Below are 18,911 nucleotides of genomic sequence, written 5' to 3' on the forward strand. Positions count from 1 at the left end.
TTTTCTTTCAATCTTCCATATATATAACAGACACAACTCCAGCTGCAGAAAGCATTCCTGACACAACATGTCCTTCTCAACCTTTCACTGATTATTTTTTACACACTGAGTTATTCTTGAGTTCAGTATTTCCTTAATTTGATAAGGAACATAATGTTTCACATTGGGTACAAAACCTGAAATCTGTTTTATCACAAAAGTGAGTTTTGGACCACCATGTTTGTCCACACATCCTGTTCCTGAGCACATTTTAGCCTGCCTTTTTATTATATCATGCAAGAGGTGCACAAATTACATGGGATCACATACAAATGGAAGAAAAAGAAGAAAAAAATGTTTCAATCTTTTTTTTTTTCTTTGTTTGCCTTGTTATTGTCTGCTCAAAGACTGTAAAAATAAAAAATAACTTGCTGCAAAGGTTTTTTAAGTTGACCTAACTTTGAACCGGCGATGCAGTGGCGCAGTAGGTAGTGCTGTTTCCTCACAGCAAGAAGGTTGCTGGTTTGAGCCTCGGCTGGGTCAGTTGGCGTGCATGTTCTCCTTGTGTTTGCTTGGGTTTCCTCTGGGTGCCCCTATTTCCGCCACAGTCCAAAGATATGCGGTACAGGTGAATTGAATAAATTAAATTGTCCATAGTGTGTGAGTGTGAATGAGTGTGTATGGATGTTTCCCAGAGATTGGTTGCAGCTGGAAGGGCATCTGTTGTATAAAAACGTGCTGGATATTTTGGCAGTTCATTCTGCTGTGGCGACCCTGGATTAATAAAGGGACTAAGCCGAAAAGAGAATGAATGAATTAATAACTTTTAACCCAAGTACTAGTCTTTGCTTAATTTAAGTTGCATCAAGTGAACAAGCTCTGCAGCCAGTTGCCTTACAATTTTATGTTTGGTCAACTTTGTTTCACAGCGTAAGAAGTTTGATCACCACAGAGGCTTTCCATCCAAATTCACTTAAGTGTAGAAACGCTGTATGCTGAGATAAAGATACTTAGCTTGTTAAGCACTGAACTGGTATTCCACTGGTTTCCACTATCGTGCCTAAAAAGAGTGAGCCAAGGCCAGTCGTGTTTCCACTATCACTTCCGGGGCCTAATCTGGCCAAAGCGGGGCTTTCTTGGGGCCAGCAGAGGGCCTTTTTCGGCCCGCCGAATACCTTGGGCCAAAGAGGGCCACTGGGGCTTCGGGGCGGAGTGAAAGGAGAGGCGGGCAGTTTTCCAATCGCACATGAGTACATGCGCCAAACAAATAAATAAATAAGGGAAAGAAAACATCTAGCCTTACAGTCTGGGGGTCTTTTTGCGAATGATCACCCTTATGTTTCCCTTTTAAATGTAAGGGTGTTGCATAAAATAATAAAGTAGTTTTCATTTATAGTGACATTCTTTTCTTTGTTCTCCTTGATGTTTTAATAACACATAATAATATTTACACCATATTAAAGACACAGCAGACAGTAAAGGTTTTCGAGAGTTTTTATTTAGTTTAAAAGGTGTATTTTGTGCTTGTTTAAATGCCTGTATGTGTGTGTGAGACCGAGCAAGAGCGCTCCCTTCACAACTCTGTTGCGGCTTTTAAATTTTTTTAAAAATTTCATTTATTTTGAAGATAATACACAATATGAACACAACAGAAACGTGCCCACTTTCGTAGACTTTAAATAGTGTCATATCTTGATAAAATAGCCCAAAGTATATTAAAAATATAATTTAAAGAATTACAAATATCGATATAATAAAATCACATTAAATAAAAAAAACAATATTAAATAAACAAAAGCTAGCTAGAATAATGTAGGTAGCCTACATATAATACATAAACCATTTTAAAACCACATATAACTTTCATTTTACAAAGACCTGAAAAAAAAAAAGATTTTATATATTTTCTAAAAACAATAAACACCAGAGAAGGTTTGAAATATTATTTATAAAGTTTTTGGATACGATGATATTAATCAAATTATGCAAACAGAGCATTTTTTTTGGGTGAGTGAAAGCAGAAACTAGCCTACTTTTTTTTTTTTTTTCTGTCATCCAGTCCTGCGCAGCGCTACTTTAAACGCATTGGGGAAAAGTCCAAACACAAAATGTGTTCTGTGTCCTCAAACTAGTGTTTATGTGTTTTATATGAGGTGGTAAAATTAATTTTAACATGATGTCTATTAAAACAAGAATGTTATAAAATACATTTCATACCGAGTTATAACAGAGAATTTCTGTGGCTTTATAATATGGATGTGTGCGCTCACTGTGCTGGGTCCCTCCGTTAGTGGCGAGACCACTCGATGCACGATGCCAACAGTTGGTCAGCGAATAAACATATTTAATGAATGGAAATACACTGGTCTGTGCGTATCGACATATAATGTACTGCTGTACAGAAACGTGTCATTTGTTTGTTTAGGTTGTCTTCATTTTAATGGATTGGTTTCGAGACAATTCCATGGTGTGCTTTATCTGCCTGATTCCCGCTGAAGTGGGCCGTTTGTGTGACGTTTGATTCGGGGGACGTTCAGGGGGTAGGGTTTGCGTGATGCGCTGTGAGCTGCTAGCCCCACAGTGGAAACACAACAGTATTTTGGCCTCATTACTTAACCTCCTGGGCGATTGGCCCGGCCCGATAAAAGCCCTGGCTTGCACTGGCCCGATAGTGAAAATGCGGCTATTTTCAGCTGCAGTGTTACTGGTTACCCATTGAAGGTGTCTGAACTTGTCACATTTTTGTTACTTTTTTCTTTCGTGGACGTCCAGCCTTTTTGGGGGACTTAAATGAGTTAATGAGATTGTAAAGATTATTTTTACAATTACTATGTTTTAGAATGTACAGATTAGGAATGACCAGCTGCCTGCCTATCTTATTTGGCATTCAAATTATTTTACATATGCAGGCTATGAAACATCTTTATAAGTGCACAAGGGAGGCTCCATAATGAATTTCATTTAATAAAGCATGCAGTATATTTTTATCATACACCTACGTGCAAGAAGGTTTCAAATAACTTGTGTAACATGCTATTCCAAAAACAAAACAACGTGCCTTTGTAAACAAATTTAAATATATATTTTTGTATTACTATTATCACTGTCTTCACAGAGATGGGCTACAGGTTCATGTTGCCTCTCTGTTGTTAAAGGGGTGGTCCACAGTATATTTTAAGGCTTGGTTCTGTTTATAAGATGCAAAGCAATGCTTTGAAAATCACGTTATCTTTTCATATATCTTTGATATTAACGTACTTGGCTAATAATTTTCATTTTCCTAGTTTCTCTAAAAGGCCTGCCCTCAAGTGGTTCTGATTGGCCAGCTAACATAATGTGTTGTGATTCGCGGATTGGCTCCACGTCACCACGTCACGCCCCCACAAGCATGTGCTTTTGCACTGTGTAAACAGCCATATCAGTTTGCCTGAATCAGACAGAAAACGAAGAGCAGACAGCTGTTCCTTACGTCTGCTCTCTAAAATTAAATCTGACAAGTGTCTTTCACATATATTTGCAATAAGCATGTGTAAATAATATAAAACATTCACATGTCTTTTGTGAGTTTGTAATTTGAAATTTAAATTGCATGAAAAGCGGCTGCATAGAAAGACACTAAAAGCTTCCACATAGAGAGACTGCAGCACTGGTGAAGATTGCGCTTGTAAATCTGACAGTCATATAGTTACCATGTTTTTTTTCCCATTTTAGGAAGAGTGAAATGTACATATGTGCTTTGAACAACCAGGTGGATGTATAGCTGTGAAGTTTTATCTGTAATGCATCCCAGACCACCTTTTAAACCGGTTTAAGAAATCAGATTTATACTTGTCTCAGATTACAATACATTTCAGATGTAAAAGCCCCTAAAAGTGTTGATGAGTGCTCTTTTTCCAAGCCTCAATTTTTTCACTGCTTCAGAATATGCCTAAAATCGCCTTTTTAAAATCTCAATATTATAATCTCATAACTTTTATTAAACTTAAATTTATCACATTTATTTAATTAACAGTAAAATTGATCAAAACTGTCTCAGTTCATTTATTTACACATCTTTTAAATTGTTGGTGGTTGAATCACATCATGTGTCACATAATAACTTTTTATAAATAAATTAAAGTTAGTAAACTACATCTGTTATCATGGAATTAAATATTATTTAATAAACTCGATTTGACTTCAGCTAACAGTGAACAATTGTGTGTGTGTTTATTTTTGAACATTAACTGTTATGTTGTAAAGTAATTATTAGTGATTTTATAGTTAAGAACAGAAAAGTTCTTCAAGTATATTGAATGGAAGCATTAATAAATACAATTCATTTAGTCTGTATTTTCTACTTTGGAATAAAAATGATTATTAAAGATCTATTATATCTCCAGAATCAGCCCTTTTGGAGTTATGTTTTGTATGTATGCAACTGGGAAACTGTAAATGCAGTTGGAATTTGAATTTAACACACCCAAATCTGTCTTTCAGGTGAAGGACTGTCATGTAGTCAAACATCTGTCCAAGGAAGATTATAATGGGCACACATCAGCTCTGGTCGTTGGTGGAAAGAATGTCTCTCCTTTTCACGTAAGACATGTCTTGAACGTTTTTCAGTAAGACTGCTCTTGTCCACATGCTCCTAACGAACCTCTGTCTCTTCACCTTTCTGCCAATCCTTGACCTCTCTGAGGTGGAACAGGATAATAGACTAGAGCTGTTCTGCTTCTGTGGATGAGAGGGATTATAATAAAACCTGAAAAGAAATTAGAGGGCTCTCAGTAGATGTAGAGGTGACCTTTTTGTGTGTATGTGCATGTTACGGAAAATGATTATGTGAAACCTAGACAACTTGTCTCCTGTACAGCTTTTTCAAGTGCATTCTTCTGGAACTCCTCGATTGACTTTTTGTAATGGTGGAACTGTTGGTGGTAGAAAAGAAAGACTAACAGTGATGGACAGATTCTGACGGATTTTTTAAACCCCTTCAACAGTTCAGTAGAGTTTGCTATAAAAAAATAACTTTTGTCAGTGTCATTTTCCCCCATTTTTGGCAATAAGCTAGTGTGTGTGTCATCTGTCTGTATTTGACAGCTGCCACAAAGTGCTGCTTGAAGTGTAATTGTCAATTGTCCTGACCTTCAGTCCGAGCCTTCAGTCAGTCAATCAACTCCCAAAACACAGCAGAGCAGTTTGGGTTTAATGTATTCTCTTTTTCTTCACCCTTTCTATGCTTTTTAAAGATAAGTTAGAAAATCTCTTGCAGTAACTCGGTCAAGCTATTATTTAATTTTTTTTTTTCAGAGGCCGGTGGGATATTTGGAGATTTTCCAGAATGCAGGAATTCCACCCAAGCAGAAACTCACCACCTTTTGTGTTACAGACAATGCTATAATCAAACCAGGTATTCTCACCTGTCAGTGTTTGTGTGTGTGTATTCTAGCCAAAATAAAGCAAACTCCAGAAAAAAAAAAAATATCAAATGAAATACTGTGAAAATTTCCTTGCTCTGTTAAACAAAATTTGAAAAAATAAAAATAAAATAAAAGCTAATAATTTTAACTTAACTATAACAGATATATAATCTGTAACAGATTAAAATCAATTTAGTTTTAATTTTGAATTTCAGTAAACACGCCCTAAGGCTAATTTATACTTCTGCGTGAAGCGCATACGTATGGTCTGGCGCAGCCTTTGCGCAGTCGCATACCCCTTGAACATAAATAATGTTGCACGTTTGCAGGTTCCCGCCTGTGAATTAGCGAGTTTTAGCTTCTTGTACTTTAAGGTAGCCTTCAGAAAAAACAAAACACCAGCAAAGAAAGTCAACATAGAGGAGCATAAAAACCTACTGCCAGCTAGCATATTGGAAGTGTTATTGCAGAGCAACACAAACAGCGTGCAGAAATATAAATGCATGACCTCACGCAAGATGTGCCGTGGGTCACGGTGGTGATCACTTGACGCAGAAGTGTAACTCAGCCTTTACAATGTCTGTTTGATTGTGCATTTTGTTGTTTTGTTTACTTTATTTTTTTTCTTCTTTTTTTTAAGTTTAACATTTAGTAATTTTCTTGTATACTTTTTGTCATTACCATTGTTGGGGGTAACCTGTTATAACTAACTCACGTTACGTAATAATATTACTTTTGCAAAATAACAAGTAATATAACGCATAACTTTTAAAAATAAGTAATATTATTTGAGTTACTTTTACTTTTTTTGTTACATATTTCACCGAAAATGACTTCACAAGTTGACTTATAAAGCAAAAACAACACTCCTGATTAAATTTTTTTAACTTTTACACGTTTTTGATTATTTTTCCCTTGTGTATTTGTTTATTATTATTTGTTGATTTTGTTTCAGATTTTTTTTTTTGGTCAATTTGTTTTTTTTCTGCTTTGACTTAAGTTTTGGTTTTCTTTGTCTAGGCACTCCTCTTTACGCAGCTCACTTCCGTCCAGGACAATATGTGGATGTCACAGCCAAAACGTGAGTCCAATACAAATGCGTCTATGAATCTTTGTATTTCTATTTTGATAGTAGTATCATTGATTTTATAAGCTAATAATTATGGGTGTTTTGCTCTTACAACTGCCTCTTTGAGTTCAGTTAAAAAGTACAAGAGTTCATGCACCTTTTTGATGCAGTTTGTTTGGCCAGGTGGGAAAGTGGAAATCATACTCGGGTGTGCACTAAAAGTAGTCCACAAACAAGTGTACTGAGACCTGCTTAAAGAGGTGCTCTCTGTATGCTTTCAAATGAACTCTGAAGAACTTAGTTACTTGACCACATATATGGAAGGTCTGCAAATTTCCTCTGCTCTTTGTTTATTTTTGTGTGTTGTGTATGCGAGTTTTCCACCCGTTAATTCTGACCAATTAAAATGCAGTTCAGGAAATAGCCAACGACTCATATGGATGTTGTCTTGTGACTGCTTTTTAATTCATTCCAACTGGTTGAGAACAGTCGGTCTGTTGTGAAATGGAACCAAACTGCTCAAATGTAACATTTTTGACCAGACCAAAGACAACTTACTACAGATGTAAATGGGGGGAGAATCTTAAACTGCCAGCCCGCGGGCCATTTACGACTGCAACTGACATAAAAGATATAAGGAGATTCGACCCGCCAAAACATATATTTTTGAACCCCTATCATTGTTGTTTACTCTAGCCACTTGTGGTTTTGACCGGCCATCTAGTCAACATTTAAAATACTGCATTCAGATTGGTTTTACTTTCTTTTTCTCTGTGAACAGTTGAGAGTAACACACATGTATTTTAATTCTGTGGCTAATTTAAACGTTAAAATATATGTCCATAAGTGCTGTAATTTTACCTAAGCGCTATAGTTGTAAATATTCAAGGGTTGTTTGCGTATTTTGTTGTACAAACAATTCTTCTTTTCTTATGTTATGCTGGTGGTGTAACAAATATGTTAGTATTTGATTCAAATGGTCTCATTTAATAGATTTTCCTCATTTGCTTATTAGGATTTGCATAAAAACTATCGAAGTTTGTAAAATTGTACTGCTAGTTGAATTAAACTTGTTAAAGTAAATGTGAATATGCACATACTTTTCTTCTCTTAGTTGAAGTAAAAAAAAAAAAAGAAAGAAAGAACAATTGCCAGTAAAGTCACTTAAGGTAAATAAACTGCTTTCTGCTATTCTTATGCTATTTGGATAATACAATTGGTTGGGACAGATTTATAATTTTTATGCCTATTATTTGTAGTAATTTTATAGCAATTTAAAGGCATCTATGGTGAAAAAACTATTTTTCGAGCTGTTTGGACTGGCATATGTGTAGGTATAGTGAATCGATTGTCATATTGGGGTGATATAAACACACCCAGTCCTTTTTTTTTCGGTGCCTGAACCGATACTTTTTAGCCACAAAATGATGGTGGATGACTCTTCAAAAATATTTTATTTGACAAAATATTTAAAAAAATAATTTTAATAGAATTATATAATTACAGTTTAAAGTAAATATCAATTCATATTGTAATTCATTAATACATTTACTTTGATCATTTGTTGGTTAGCATGAATTTAGGATTTGCAATATGAAATTTCATTAGCTTACTATTAACCTGTGGGGGGCGGGCAGGGGCCAAGTACTTTTTATGGGCACATTTTAACTTGTATACCACAAAATACTTAAAACATTATTCCGAGTCATTTGTTTTCAAGCATCATTCTGCAGTCTTCATAAACAAGATAATTAAAAACCTTAAACTCAAAATAATCTTCCTAGTGATACAACAAGATACTGGTGTAGGAGAACACATTTCTAACATTCAAGTACATCAAGGCACATTGTTGGACCTCTAAACTTTAACAGGCCTACAGTTGAAGTCAATTTATTTTGCCCTCCCATTCATTTAAAATAATTTTTCTGAAAACTTTTACAGTGTTTCCTAAAAAAAAAAAAATTCTGGAGTCATAAGTCGTATTTCTTATTATTTATTTTATGAATACAAGCCGTTTTTAATAATAATAAATAAATAAAAATAAGGTCAGTATTATTAGCCTCCTTAAGAAATATTTACTGTATATTTTTGATATACACAACAAATCAGTTACAAAATAATTCGACTAACTATTTCAACTTTTGTAGTTAACTGATTAAGTCTAAATTACACTTTAATCTGAATAAAAGACTATAAAATACTTAAAGGGACTTTGTCTGAATACAACTGTCTTGCAATATAACAAGTAAAATCTTCTGCACTGATTGTCAGCATGGGGAAGATAAAACAGTAGATATTAGAAATGAATGAGTTAAACTGTTATGTTTAAAAATGTGTTGTAAGTAAATCATGTTTTGAAGACGGAAATCAAAAATGAATAAAGGCAAAACTAAACGAGTTGAATATGACTTACATGAGCGTGACTGAAAACTGCATTTCATCAATGTCCTACATCTGTTTTTAAGTAGCTCCCTGACTGTTTGTAAATTCAAGACTGCATTTCCTAACGTTGAACTATGTACACTAGATTTCTGATTAAAAATGGTCTCTGCATAGTCGATGACTTTTTATATTAAGTTTTAAAATCGCTATTGAAAACAGAAGTCTAATTACATCAACAGTGGACATTTTGATAGTGTTTCACAACATGAACATGACTGAAGTTTAATCTTTTTATTACCTGTGTCAATTTGATGAACGTGATCATGCGTGTTGGTCTGAAGAGTGTCGCTCTCGCTCACCGATAACCGCTAGAAAACCAGGCTGAATGCGCTGTACTGCACACGTTGCATGCGTCTGTTTCCTAGCGACAATAACAATCGCCTGATTTCGCCTGTCCGTATTCCTCAAAGTTGTTTAGGATTAAATGTTTAGTGATGCTGTGACACAACGCCTATGTGTGCCTTTTTTCATACACCACTTACGTCCATGCCGCAGCACCGAAATTCGTACACTGATTTAATACCGGTACATACCGGTTCCCAAGGTACCGGTGCTACAATGGCACCGGGTTTTGGTACCCAACTCTACTGTGGACCAATTGGAGCAGTTTTGAGATCGACCACAACTTGATGTAGGAGTGATGTACCCTCCAATATTGATTAACAGGTGCGCATTACTATCCTCAGTTTGTTGTATCATGTTTGCCATTTTCGGCGTTTGAGTCAAAGCAATGTCACCAAAGAAAGACCCTTGCTCTGTTTTTAGATGTAAGGCTCTTGGGCTCAACACAAGATCAACATTCACCACATGATCACTCTTATCGGCGCCATTGTTTGTAACTTTAGGTGGATTTTAAACATGTACTTTTCATTTTGTTTTCCTAAAACTTCATTACACGGTCACAAAAGCTCTCTGTCATCTTAACTAGGTACAGCTGGAAGGTGCGAGCGTATTGCCCCACATGCGCAACCCTCCATTGGAAATAATGAACTTGCCTTAAGCAGGTCGCACACCAGAAGCGCCACTCTGCGACATGCATTTTAGAATTTTAAACATAGGTTTCTATTAGGATACACACAGCGGCGCCGCAAGTCGGCGGCTGTCTATGGTACCCAGCCGCGACTCAGGACACTGTTCATATTTCTGCCACACCACATAGAGCCATTTGACTAGTTTGATTTTAAATAACATGCGAATGTGTGTGTCTGGTGTGCCGTATCGAAGCTCTGAGCGGCGCATCTTGTGTGTGACGCCCGTTAGTTATAGCCTCAGTCAAAGTTAATTCAGAATGTGTGGTTTTTAGTCTGTGGTTTTTAGTCTACAAGCTTGGAACTTTAAACTAGCACATAGTTGGCTGTAAAACTATACAAAGACACAAATGATTTTGTACTCTCTGCTTGGTCTGTGTCCAAGTCTTACATGTATGGCTGACTTCTGGTCCTCTTACTCATGGTGCCTCTCTCTGTCTGCCTGTCTGTTGCCATACACAAAGTGCGGGAGCTCTTGGCTCCGCCCCCTTGTTAAGTTGGGCTGGAATTCGAAACTAATTTTCATGTGAAGCAACACACCCCTAAAACAACGACCTGTGTACACGCTCCCAAAATGCCACTTTTTAATACATTATAATAAAAAATCTGAATTGTGTTTTAAACTGAACCTAAACTGGCACACTCAGAAGAACCATAATATAAATATTAAATCTTTAAAAAAAGGGTAAACTAGGTGCCCTTTAAACTACCCCTTCAATATGTACAACAAGAAATAAAAAGCTAGAGTTTTGACTGCATAATCTTGGCCATACACACAACAACCACAGATATATTTCAACAGCTGATTTGTGACACAATAAACATGCTGATTTGCATTATAACTGGTGACAGGTAATGCTTGAAATAAAAGCATCAAGTCTGCTGTCCTAAGATGCATCAGTTATGTCAGGTTTTTACTTTTTTCTTGTACTTTAAAACTATAAATTGTCAGTCACTAAAATGGCCCCCCACCAATTTGAGATCACTGCACTAAATAGTGATCTTTCCCCCACACATTGATTGTTACACTTTTGACTGTTTGGCATAAATTGGATTAAATAAAGTTTTGACAAAATGACTACTGACAAAATGTTTGATTAACTCAATTTTATTGTCAAGGTAAACATGCATCTTACTGTTTTAAAGTGTCTGACTTTTTTCTCTTTTACCTCCTTCCTGCCTCCATCCATTTTATTTGGAAGGCTTCATCTCCTCATATAATGGGTGTATGAATCTCAGGGATTGAGTTCTACCACTGGCCAAGAGCCACTTCAGCTTCAACAACTTTTTGCAGTAGACCAGTCTGAGGGCTCTATTTTGACGGTCCATGCGCAGAGCGCAAAACGCAGGGCACAAACGCTTTCAGGGCGAGTCAGAATGCATTTTTGCTAATTTAAGGACGGGAAAATCTGCTTTGCGCCATTGCGCATGGTCTAAAAGGGTTGAGTTCGCTATTTACAGGACGCAAAGTAAGTCTAAGGGGAAAAAATGAGCATTTCACTTGCAAACAGTTTACAGTTTTTTTTTTTTTTTACAGAAAACTGTTAAACAGAGCATCTACTGCGTGAGAATGAGAGATAATGGATCTACTTTCACATTTGCTCTTGGATAGGGAACCTTTACGCACAGACATCAATTAGCCTATAAATAAATAATTTTGTTTGTTAAGCACAAATATTCGTTTCAAAACTATTTCTAAATTCAGTTCTAATTTCCAGCAAACGAATAAATGAACAATAATAGAGGAGTATGCTCAAAAACCTGAGTTATATCCTAAAACACATGCTATTCCCCATATGGTCTAAAACCTGACAGGTGGGCAAATCTAAGCTTGTTTTTAATAAAACAAATATAAATATGGATATAATAAATAATACTGCCAATAACAATAACATTATACAAAAGCAAATTGTTATGAAGGAACTGAAAAAGCCTCCCGAGATGAAGAAGACATAAAAGCAGTGATTTTTCATATTTATGTAGGCTTTAATCCTTTATATTTATATCCTATATCTATTCTTATTATATCCTATATATATCCTTAATATTTAATTTTTTTCATATGTAAAGATATTTGCTTATTGCTCTCTTGTGAGTATTAAGCAGTGCGCAAGCGAGGCGCAACTCTGCGCCAGAGTTTAGACCGGGTTTCTTTTGGTCTTATGAAAAATCTATTAAAGTTTCTCAAAATAGCAACGTGCCAGCAGTGCACGCCTCAGAACGCCTTCCTTTTTAGACCAGTACACCTATGGGCGCACATATGAGCGCTAATGCATTTGCTATTTAAACAGCGTAGCGCAACGACTCTTGCGCCAAGCTGAAACTAGCAAAAGACTATTGCTCCACGCCTTGCGCCACATTGCGTCTGGTGTATGATAGGGCCCTGAGAGTTCCACACAGATTTATGCTTGAGCCTTAGAGAGATCTGTCTGTAAATTTACTGATAAAGCAGCTGTAACCATACATGTTGTGTGTGACACATACATTTGTGTTTGAGACATACATTTGTGTTTGTGTGCGTGTGTGTCCATGTAAATATTATACACAGGGCTTGTTAGCAACATTACTAGCACCTCGCCATTGTCACTAGCCACACTTTTCTTGTTGGGAAAAAATATTTTGCTTAAATATGACTTTGACATGCTAATTTAATTGATTTAGATATTGTGTTATGTCCACATGCCTTTTCATTCATTTAACGTCTTGTGTGTATTAGCTTGCTCAGTGTGCATGAGCAAATGGGCTGTGTCAGAATCACAATTTTATACAGTCATTGGTCACAATGCAATCAGTTTTTATTTCACGACTTTTCAGGGCTCAAAATTAAGGATTTTCCAAATTTATCTCTGACCACACCAAATAAGTATTTCTTCATTATATAAGTATTTTCTATTAATAACAGTGACGGCAGCTCCCCACGAGACTGCCATCTAAACCAAAACAAACGGACGGCAGCTCCTCACGGAGACTGCCGTCAAACTGAAAGCAAAAGTAAAATATGTCCAGGCCCGGTCCTCTCTCGGCTTCCTCTGCCATCGTTTCTCCTTTTATTGTCCAGAGCTCCTTCCGTGGGATCCGCGGCAGGTGCGCACCGCAGGTGTATTCACTTACGCGGTGGCCTCACTCCGTTCCCACGGCTCTCGGCCACACCCCCTCGCCACATACCCCCATCTCCCATCACAGGCCGGGGGCACCCTGTGGCTGTGCATACTCCGGGGGTGGGTTTGGCGCCACAGCACCTGCGAGACCTATATGAGACGGGCCGAGAGAAAAGGAGATGGAAAAAAAGGAGGAAAGACAGAGTAGACCAAGAAAGAGGAGAAAAAAAAATTGGGGTTCGGTTCTCCAGACACGCTGCCACTCGGTCCTCCACCAGCTGAGAGATGCGACGACGTGCTGGGAGCCCTGTGGAGGAATCTATCCACCCGTCCGTCTTCTGGTGTCCAGCGGCGGTTCTCCTGGCTGGCTGGCAGCATCTTTAGTCTCCTGCTCCGCTCCCGCTTCGGTGGACGGATGCAGGCTACGGCATCATGGCAGATCGCGGCGACTCCCCTGGGTTCTGTGGGATGGCTCCCTTCAGGACTTTCCCTTCTGGTGGTGAGCCCCAAGTCCCCTGCTCCTCCCCATGCTGGGAGACGGCAGCAGACAGATCCTTTCCTCGCTACTTTCAGGCCGCCCGGCACTCTGGGCAGACGAGCGGGTTTCTCCCCCACTCGGGTTAACTCCCGAACACTAGCCCCCACTCACGGAAACTGCCGTCTAAACAAAACAAACGGATGGCAGCTCCTCACGGAGACTGCCGTCAAACTGAAAGCAAAAGTAAAATATGTCCAGGCCCGGTCCTCTCTCGGCTTCCTCTGCTATCGTTCCTCCTTTTATTGTCCAGAGCTCCTTCCGTGGGATCCGCGGCAGGTGCGCTCCGCAGGTGTATTCACTTACGCGGTGGCCTCACTCCGTTCCCACGGCTCTCGGCCACACCCCCTCGCCACATACCCCCATCTCCCATCACAGGCCGGGGGCACCCTGTGGCTGTGCATACTCCGGGGGTGGGTTTGGCGCCACAGCACCTGCGAGACCTATATGAGACGGGCCGAGAGAAAAGGAGATGGAAAAAAAGGAGGAAAGACAGAGTAGACCAAGAAAGGGGAGAAAAAAAAAATTGGGGTTCGGTTCTCCAGACACGCTGCCACTCGGTCCTCCACCAGCTGAGAGATGCGACGACGTGCTGCGAGCCCTGTGGAGGAATCTATCCACCCGTCCGTCTTCTGGTGTCCAGCGGCGGTTCTCCTGGCTGGCTGGCAGCATCTTTAGTCTCCTGCTCCGCTCCCGCTTCGGTGGACGGATGCAGGCTACGGCATCATGGCAGATCGCGGCGACTCCCCTGGGTTCTGTGGGATGGCTCCCTTCAGGACTTTCCCTTCTGGTGGTGAGCCCCGCGTCCCCTGCTCCTCCCCATGCTGGGAGACGGCAGCAGGCAGATCCTTTCCTCGCTACTTTCAGGCCGCCCGGCACTCTGGGCAGACGAGCGGGTTTCTCCCCCACTCGGGTTAACTCCCGAACACTCGCCCCCACTCACGGAAACTGCCGTCTAAACAAAACAAACGGATGGCAGCTCCTCACGGAGACTGCCGTCAAACTGAAAGCAAAAGTAAAATATGTCCAGGCCCGGTCCTCTCTCGGCTTCCTCTGCCATCGTTCCTCCTTTTATTGTCCAGAGCTCCTTCGGTGGGATCCGCGGCAGGTGCGCTCCGCAGGTGTATTCACTTACGCAGTGGCCTCACTCCGTTCCCACGGCTCTCGGCCACACCCCCTCGCCACAGTCATGTATCTAAAATATGCACAGTAAGCTGTCCTGGCTAAAAGTCCCAGATCACCAGTTAACTACACATAATTGGGGAGTTAATCTCCCATGAAAGCAATGTTATTGTAAAAAATGATAATTAAACCATATTAACAAAAATAACTGTAAGCAAAAGAAAGCAGGTGAAACACACCGTGCACATGGTTAATGTTAGGCCTGTTAATAATCTTTTCTAAGAAGAATTAAAATGAAAGCAGTGACCATTGCTGCTTACAAAAGAATGTGTATTTTTATTTATTTTTTTTAGATCTTGAGCTCTTGAAAGCAGCAGGACTGTGGGTGCTCGATCATCGCTCTTTGTCCAGTCTATTTCAAAGGGAAGCAATCGCACCCATTGTGCTTCATCTAGGCACGGTTACTTTGCGCAAGTAAACAGGAGCACGTGTGCACTTTTTAACAGTCGCGCGCATCACATCAGCTGTTAGCGCGGGTGATCATGCTCTCATTCTGTATTCAGTATTTTGCTTTTGCGAACACAGTTACTTTGTCAGTCCTGCAGCTTCTCGATTCTAATATCACATTTGCACGAGTATTGGCCATGCTTATTGTCGAACCCTGCTTCTAAGAAAACTACAATTAAAAAATTATTTCCAACCAGCCAAAGTGGCTAGTAGAGGTGTCTGTTTTACCCACCAGAGCTGAAATCTACCCGCATTTGATGGGTTGGCGGGTGTTAATGTAAAGCACTGACTGTACATATAATATATAATTGTCAGTTTTATAGTTGAATAACATTTTTACATAATAATATAGTTCTATTTTTTTACGTTATATATTTTAATATGGAACACTTTGCCCCTTGATATTAGAATCCATTACTGTCTATTTTTAAATCACTCCTAAAAACAGACCTATTTAGCTTGGCTTTTAATATTTTTTTAATAGTCCTTTCTACTGCTTAATTTTTTAATTATTGGCTTATGTACAGCACTTTAGTCATTCTTATTTTTTAATGTGCTTTATAAATAAATGAACTTTAATATTTATGCTCTTAGCAGATGCATTCCAAAGCAACTTAAAATATTTGCATATGTCCATGTTGTGAACTGTGTGTTCATTTACAATCTGATAAATATACATACCCACATCAAACTCAAAGTCATTTGTTGATCTAGTGTCTAAACAGTTGATCGCCCAGAGGAAGAGACATAATCTGATGTTTCATTGTCTCTGCATATTAATCTGTTAAAGGATAACATTTTTAAATTGGAGAAAAAATGAGCCCTGTCATCTGTAATGAGAGCTTTGCATCAAATAACTCTTGATTAATCTTTGTGTCTGAGTCATTTTAGTCCTTTTTCATGTCTTGAGCACCTGCTCCATCAACAAGTAGGCCTGTCACAATAATCAATATATCGACTTATTATGCAATACTTTAAGATGACGTCAATAATTTTTGCTGCAATATATATGTTTACAAATTCAGAAATAACGTTAAAGCCATTTTACAGTTACACGTATGCTCTACCACACCGGTGTCTGTTTATATTTAGACTAGGGTTGTAACAATATACCGGTATGACGGTTTACCACGATTTGAACGTGCACGATTATCATACCATGAACAATTGCATATCAACGGTTTTAACCCTGAAAGACCGAGACAGCCGCCCGCGGCTAAAAATAAGCATTGCTCTTAAATGTTTAATAACTTTTGATCCGCTGATCCGATTCATACAATTCAAAGATTGGCATAAAGAAGAGAATCTCAGCTTTCCAGTGATGTATCACATAACATTCGCGGACTTTCAGAGGCTCCGGAATCAGTGCGGTTACGTCATCAACATTTGACAACGCTGATTTGACAAAGAAACGCTCGTCACTGTGTCTCCGGACAAATCAGACATGATACATTGATGCATTGTCCCTCCTCCATGCCCAGATTGGTTCAAACTCGCTATATCACAACCAATAAGCATAGGTTTCGCTTTTGTTTGTGGACCAAGCTTTTTGAACAACACGGAATGAGAGAAAGGCATACATTTATGCGCGGCTAAATAAAACGCAAAAAAAAAAAGTTTTGCATGAAATAATTCTCATACTAAGTACTTTTGCATGCACAGCAGCACAGAAACATGACAAAACAGTGACACAGCAAAGACGAACTGCTGCTCTTGCTGTTTTCAAAAGACACAAATGAAGGTGCAGCTGTTTGTCTGCATTGCAGACAACCACATCCATATCCACGCTGGCACATAAAACCTAAGGATGTTCCATATTGAATCTAGTTTCGTTATGTAACTATTTATAGTATAGTAAATATTTATATCTATTTTTTACTAAGGATTTGCACCATGTTTATTTGGACTTTATTTGGACTTTGACACATTATTTATTATTTTCTTATTTTTATTTGTTCATTGTAAGTGGTGTTGTTTATAGTAACTAAAAATATATTATTTGGAAAAAGTCAAATTTGCTTCACTGTTCTATTATTTTGTAACATTTGTAACATACCGTATACCGTGAAACCGTCAAACCGTGGTATTGTTTTAGACGATTATCATACCGTGAAAAATTCATACCGTTACAACCCTATATGAAACCCAATGTTAATATATTAATATAATACCCAAGTAATGACTAAAATTAAGTCTTTGAGAACAGGTTTCTCGAGCCAGGTGGTGCATTTGACCAGGGGCTCATGTCCTGTTTCCAAAATGCATCACAAACAGTTAGAGAAACTGTTCTACTATGATAATTGGTGATGAAAATAAATTGTTCAAAAAAATGTACTTGTGTTTCCTCACAGTTAAACATGAATTTTGAACTGTAGGCCTACATAAGCTCGAAATTAGCAAATTTTTGATTACCATAACCAAGACTAAAGTCATTACTTAACTAAACAAAAATGGAATTAAGATGTGGAGTGTACATATATTCGTGGCATTATTAAAGTAAAGACAGTAATTAAACTATTATCGTCATGTAGGACTTTTCACCATATCACCATATATTTTCACCAACAAGATCCACTAACGCGGCTGTCAGTAAAGGACCACACACAAACACACACATATTGTGAAATGTCGGATTTTTTTTTCTTTCTATTTGGCGTGCGTTATTAAATTCCATAACACTTTTACCAGTCCTTACCCCTCATTTGTGTCTTAATACCCCCGTTTGTCACGGGAACATGAATGAAATGTTCATGAGTGAATGTGAAACTGCCGAACTGCAGTTAGTTACCCAAAACTTTACATGACAGCATTTCACGTATACACCTTAATTATATTATTGTCTATTAAGGCAAACAAGATTATGTCATGTCCTTGGGAGATCACAACTGTTGTAAGTGTTTATATGTGAAGAACAGGGGGTAGAGTTGTTACATACAGACAAGATTAATTAAATATCACGTTTAACAACTATAGTGAGACACAATCAAGCAGCACATCTGTGTACACTGCTCTCTGGGGTTTTGTGCTCAAAAGCACCCGCTGACTGCTGGAGCTCAGATGTACACATACACTGCAGCGCATGAGAGTATGCGTGTGGTCATGTGATGTGCGTTTTCAGCGGTATAGTGTGGAAGAAGGGCTTTTCAGAAATGCTAGATGAAACGCCAGTGTGGACGTGGATCGTTTTCATTCTAAAATGCCATTTTAAAGTAAGACATATTAGTGTAATTGGGGCATAAGTGTGTATTTTTCACGAGCGAGTTGCTGCAATGGTGGTGAGGCGGAGGGTCGCAATGCCAGCTCAGCATCATGATGTCTATCGGCCATCAGCGATGGACGATTGCATCGTCTATAAACCCAACCATAATAATCAGTTGCATATAATGTTTTCAAAATGACAATAATATCACTTATCGCAACAGTTTCTGTGATAATATTGCACAACAAAAATTCTTTATCGTGACATGCCTATCCACAAGATAATGTAATTTATGATGTTTTATGACATCTTTACTGCATTTAAAAAGTGGATTATTATTTTATTTTATTTTTTCTAGAATTGGCAAGGGTTTTCAGGGAGTGATGAAACGTTGGGGGTTCAAAGGTCAGCCTGCTTCCCATGGACAAACTAAAACACACAGAAGGCCAGGTGCTCTGGGCCCGGGAGGGGTAAGTGGATTTGTTTATGTACCAATGTATTGTCGCTTCATTTTCTCCATTCGCTATGTA

General features: G+C 38.5%; 1 protein-coding gene across 2 annotated transcripts in view; it reads left to right on the forward strand.

Annotated features, from left to right (window-relative positions):
• Nucleotides 1-18,911, forward strand: part of mrpl3 (mitochondrial ribosomal protein L3) — a 28,300-nt gene that overhangs the window by 2,158 nt on the left and 7,231 nt on the right. The window contains exons 4-7 of one of the 2 annotated variants that reach the window (XR_015515759.2): nucleotides 4,459-4,557; nucleotides 5,272-5,820; nucleotides 5,866-6,462; nucleotides 18,740-18,851. Coding sequence is in view for 1 of the 2 variants with exons in the window: in NM_200007.2 (NP_956301.2) it covers nucleotides 4,459-4,557; nucleotides 5,272-5,371; nucleotides 6,402-6,462; nucleotides 18,740-18,851 (372 nt within the window). In the remaining variant the exon portion in view is untranslated. 2 annotated transcript variants of the gene reach the window in all.

This window comes from Danio rerio, chromosome 19 (assembly GCF_052040795.2).
Source record: "Danio rerio strain M-AB ecotype USA chromosome 19, GRCz13ab, whole genome shotgun sequence".
NCBI classification, from domain to species: domain Eukaryota; kingdom Metazoa; phylum Chordata; class Actinopteri; order Cypriniformes; family Danionidae; genus Danio; species Danio rerio.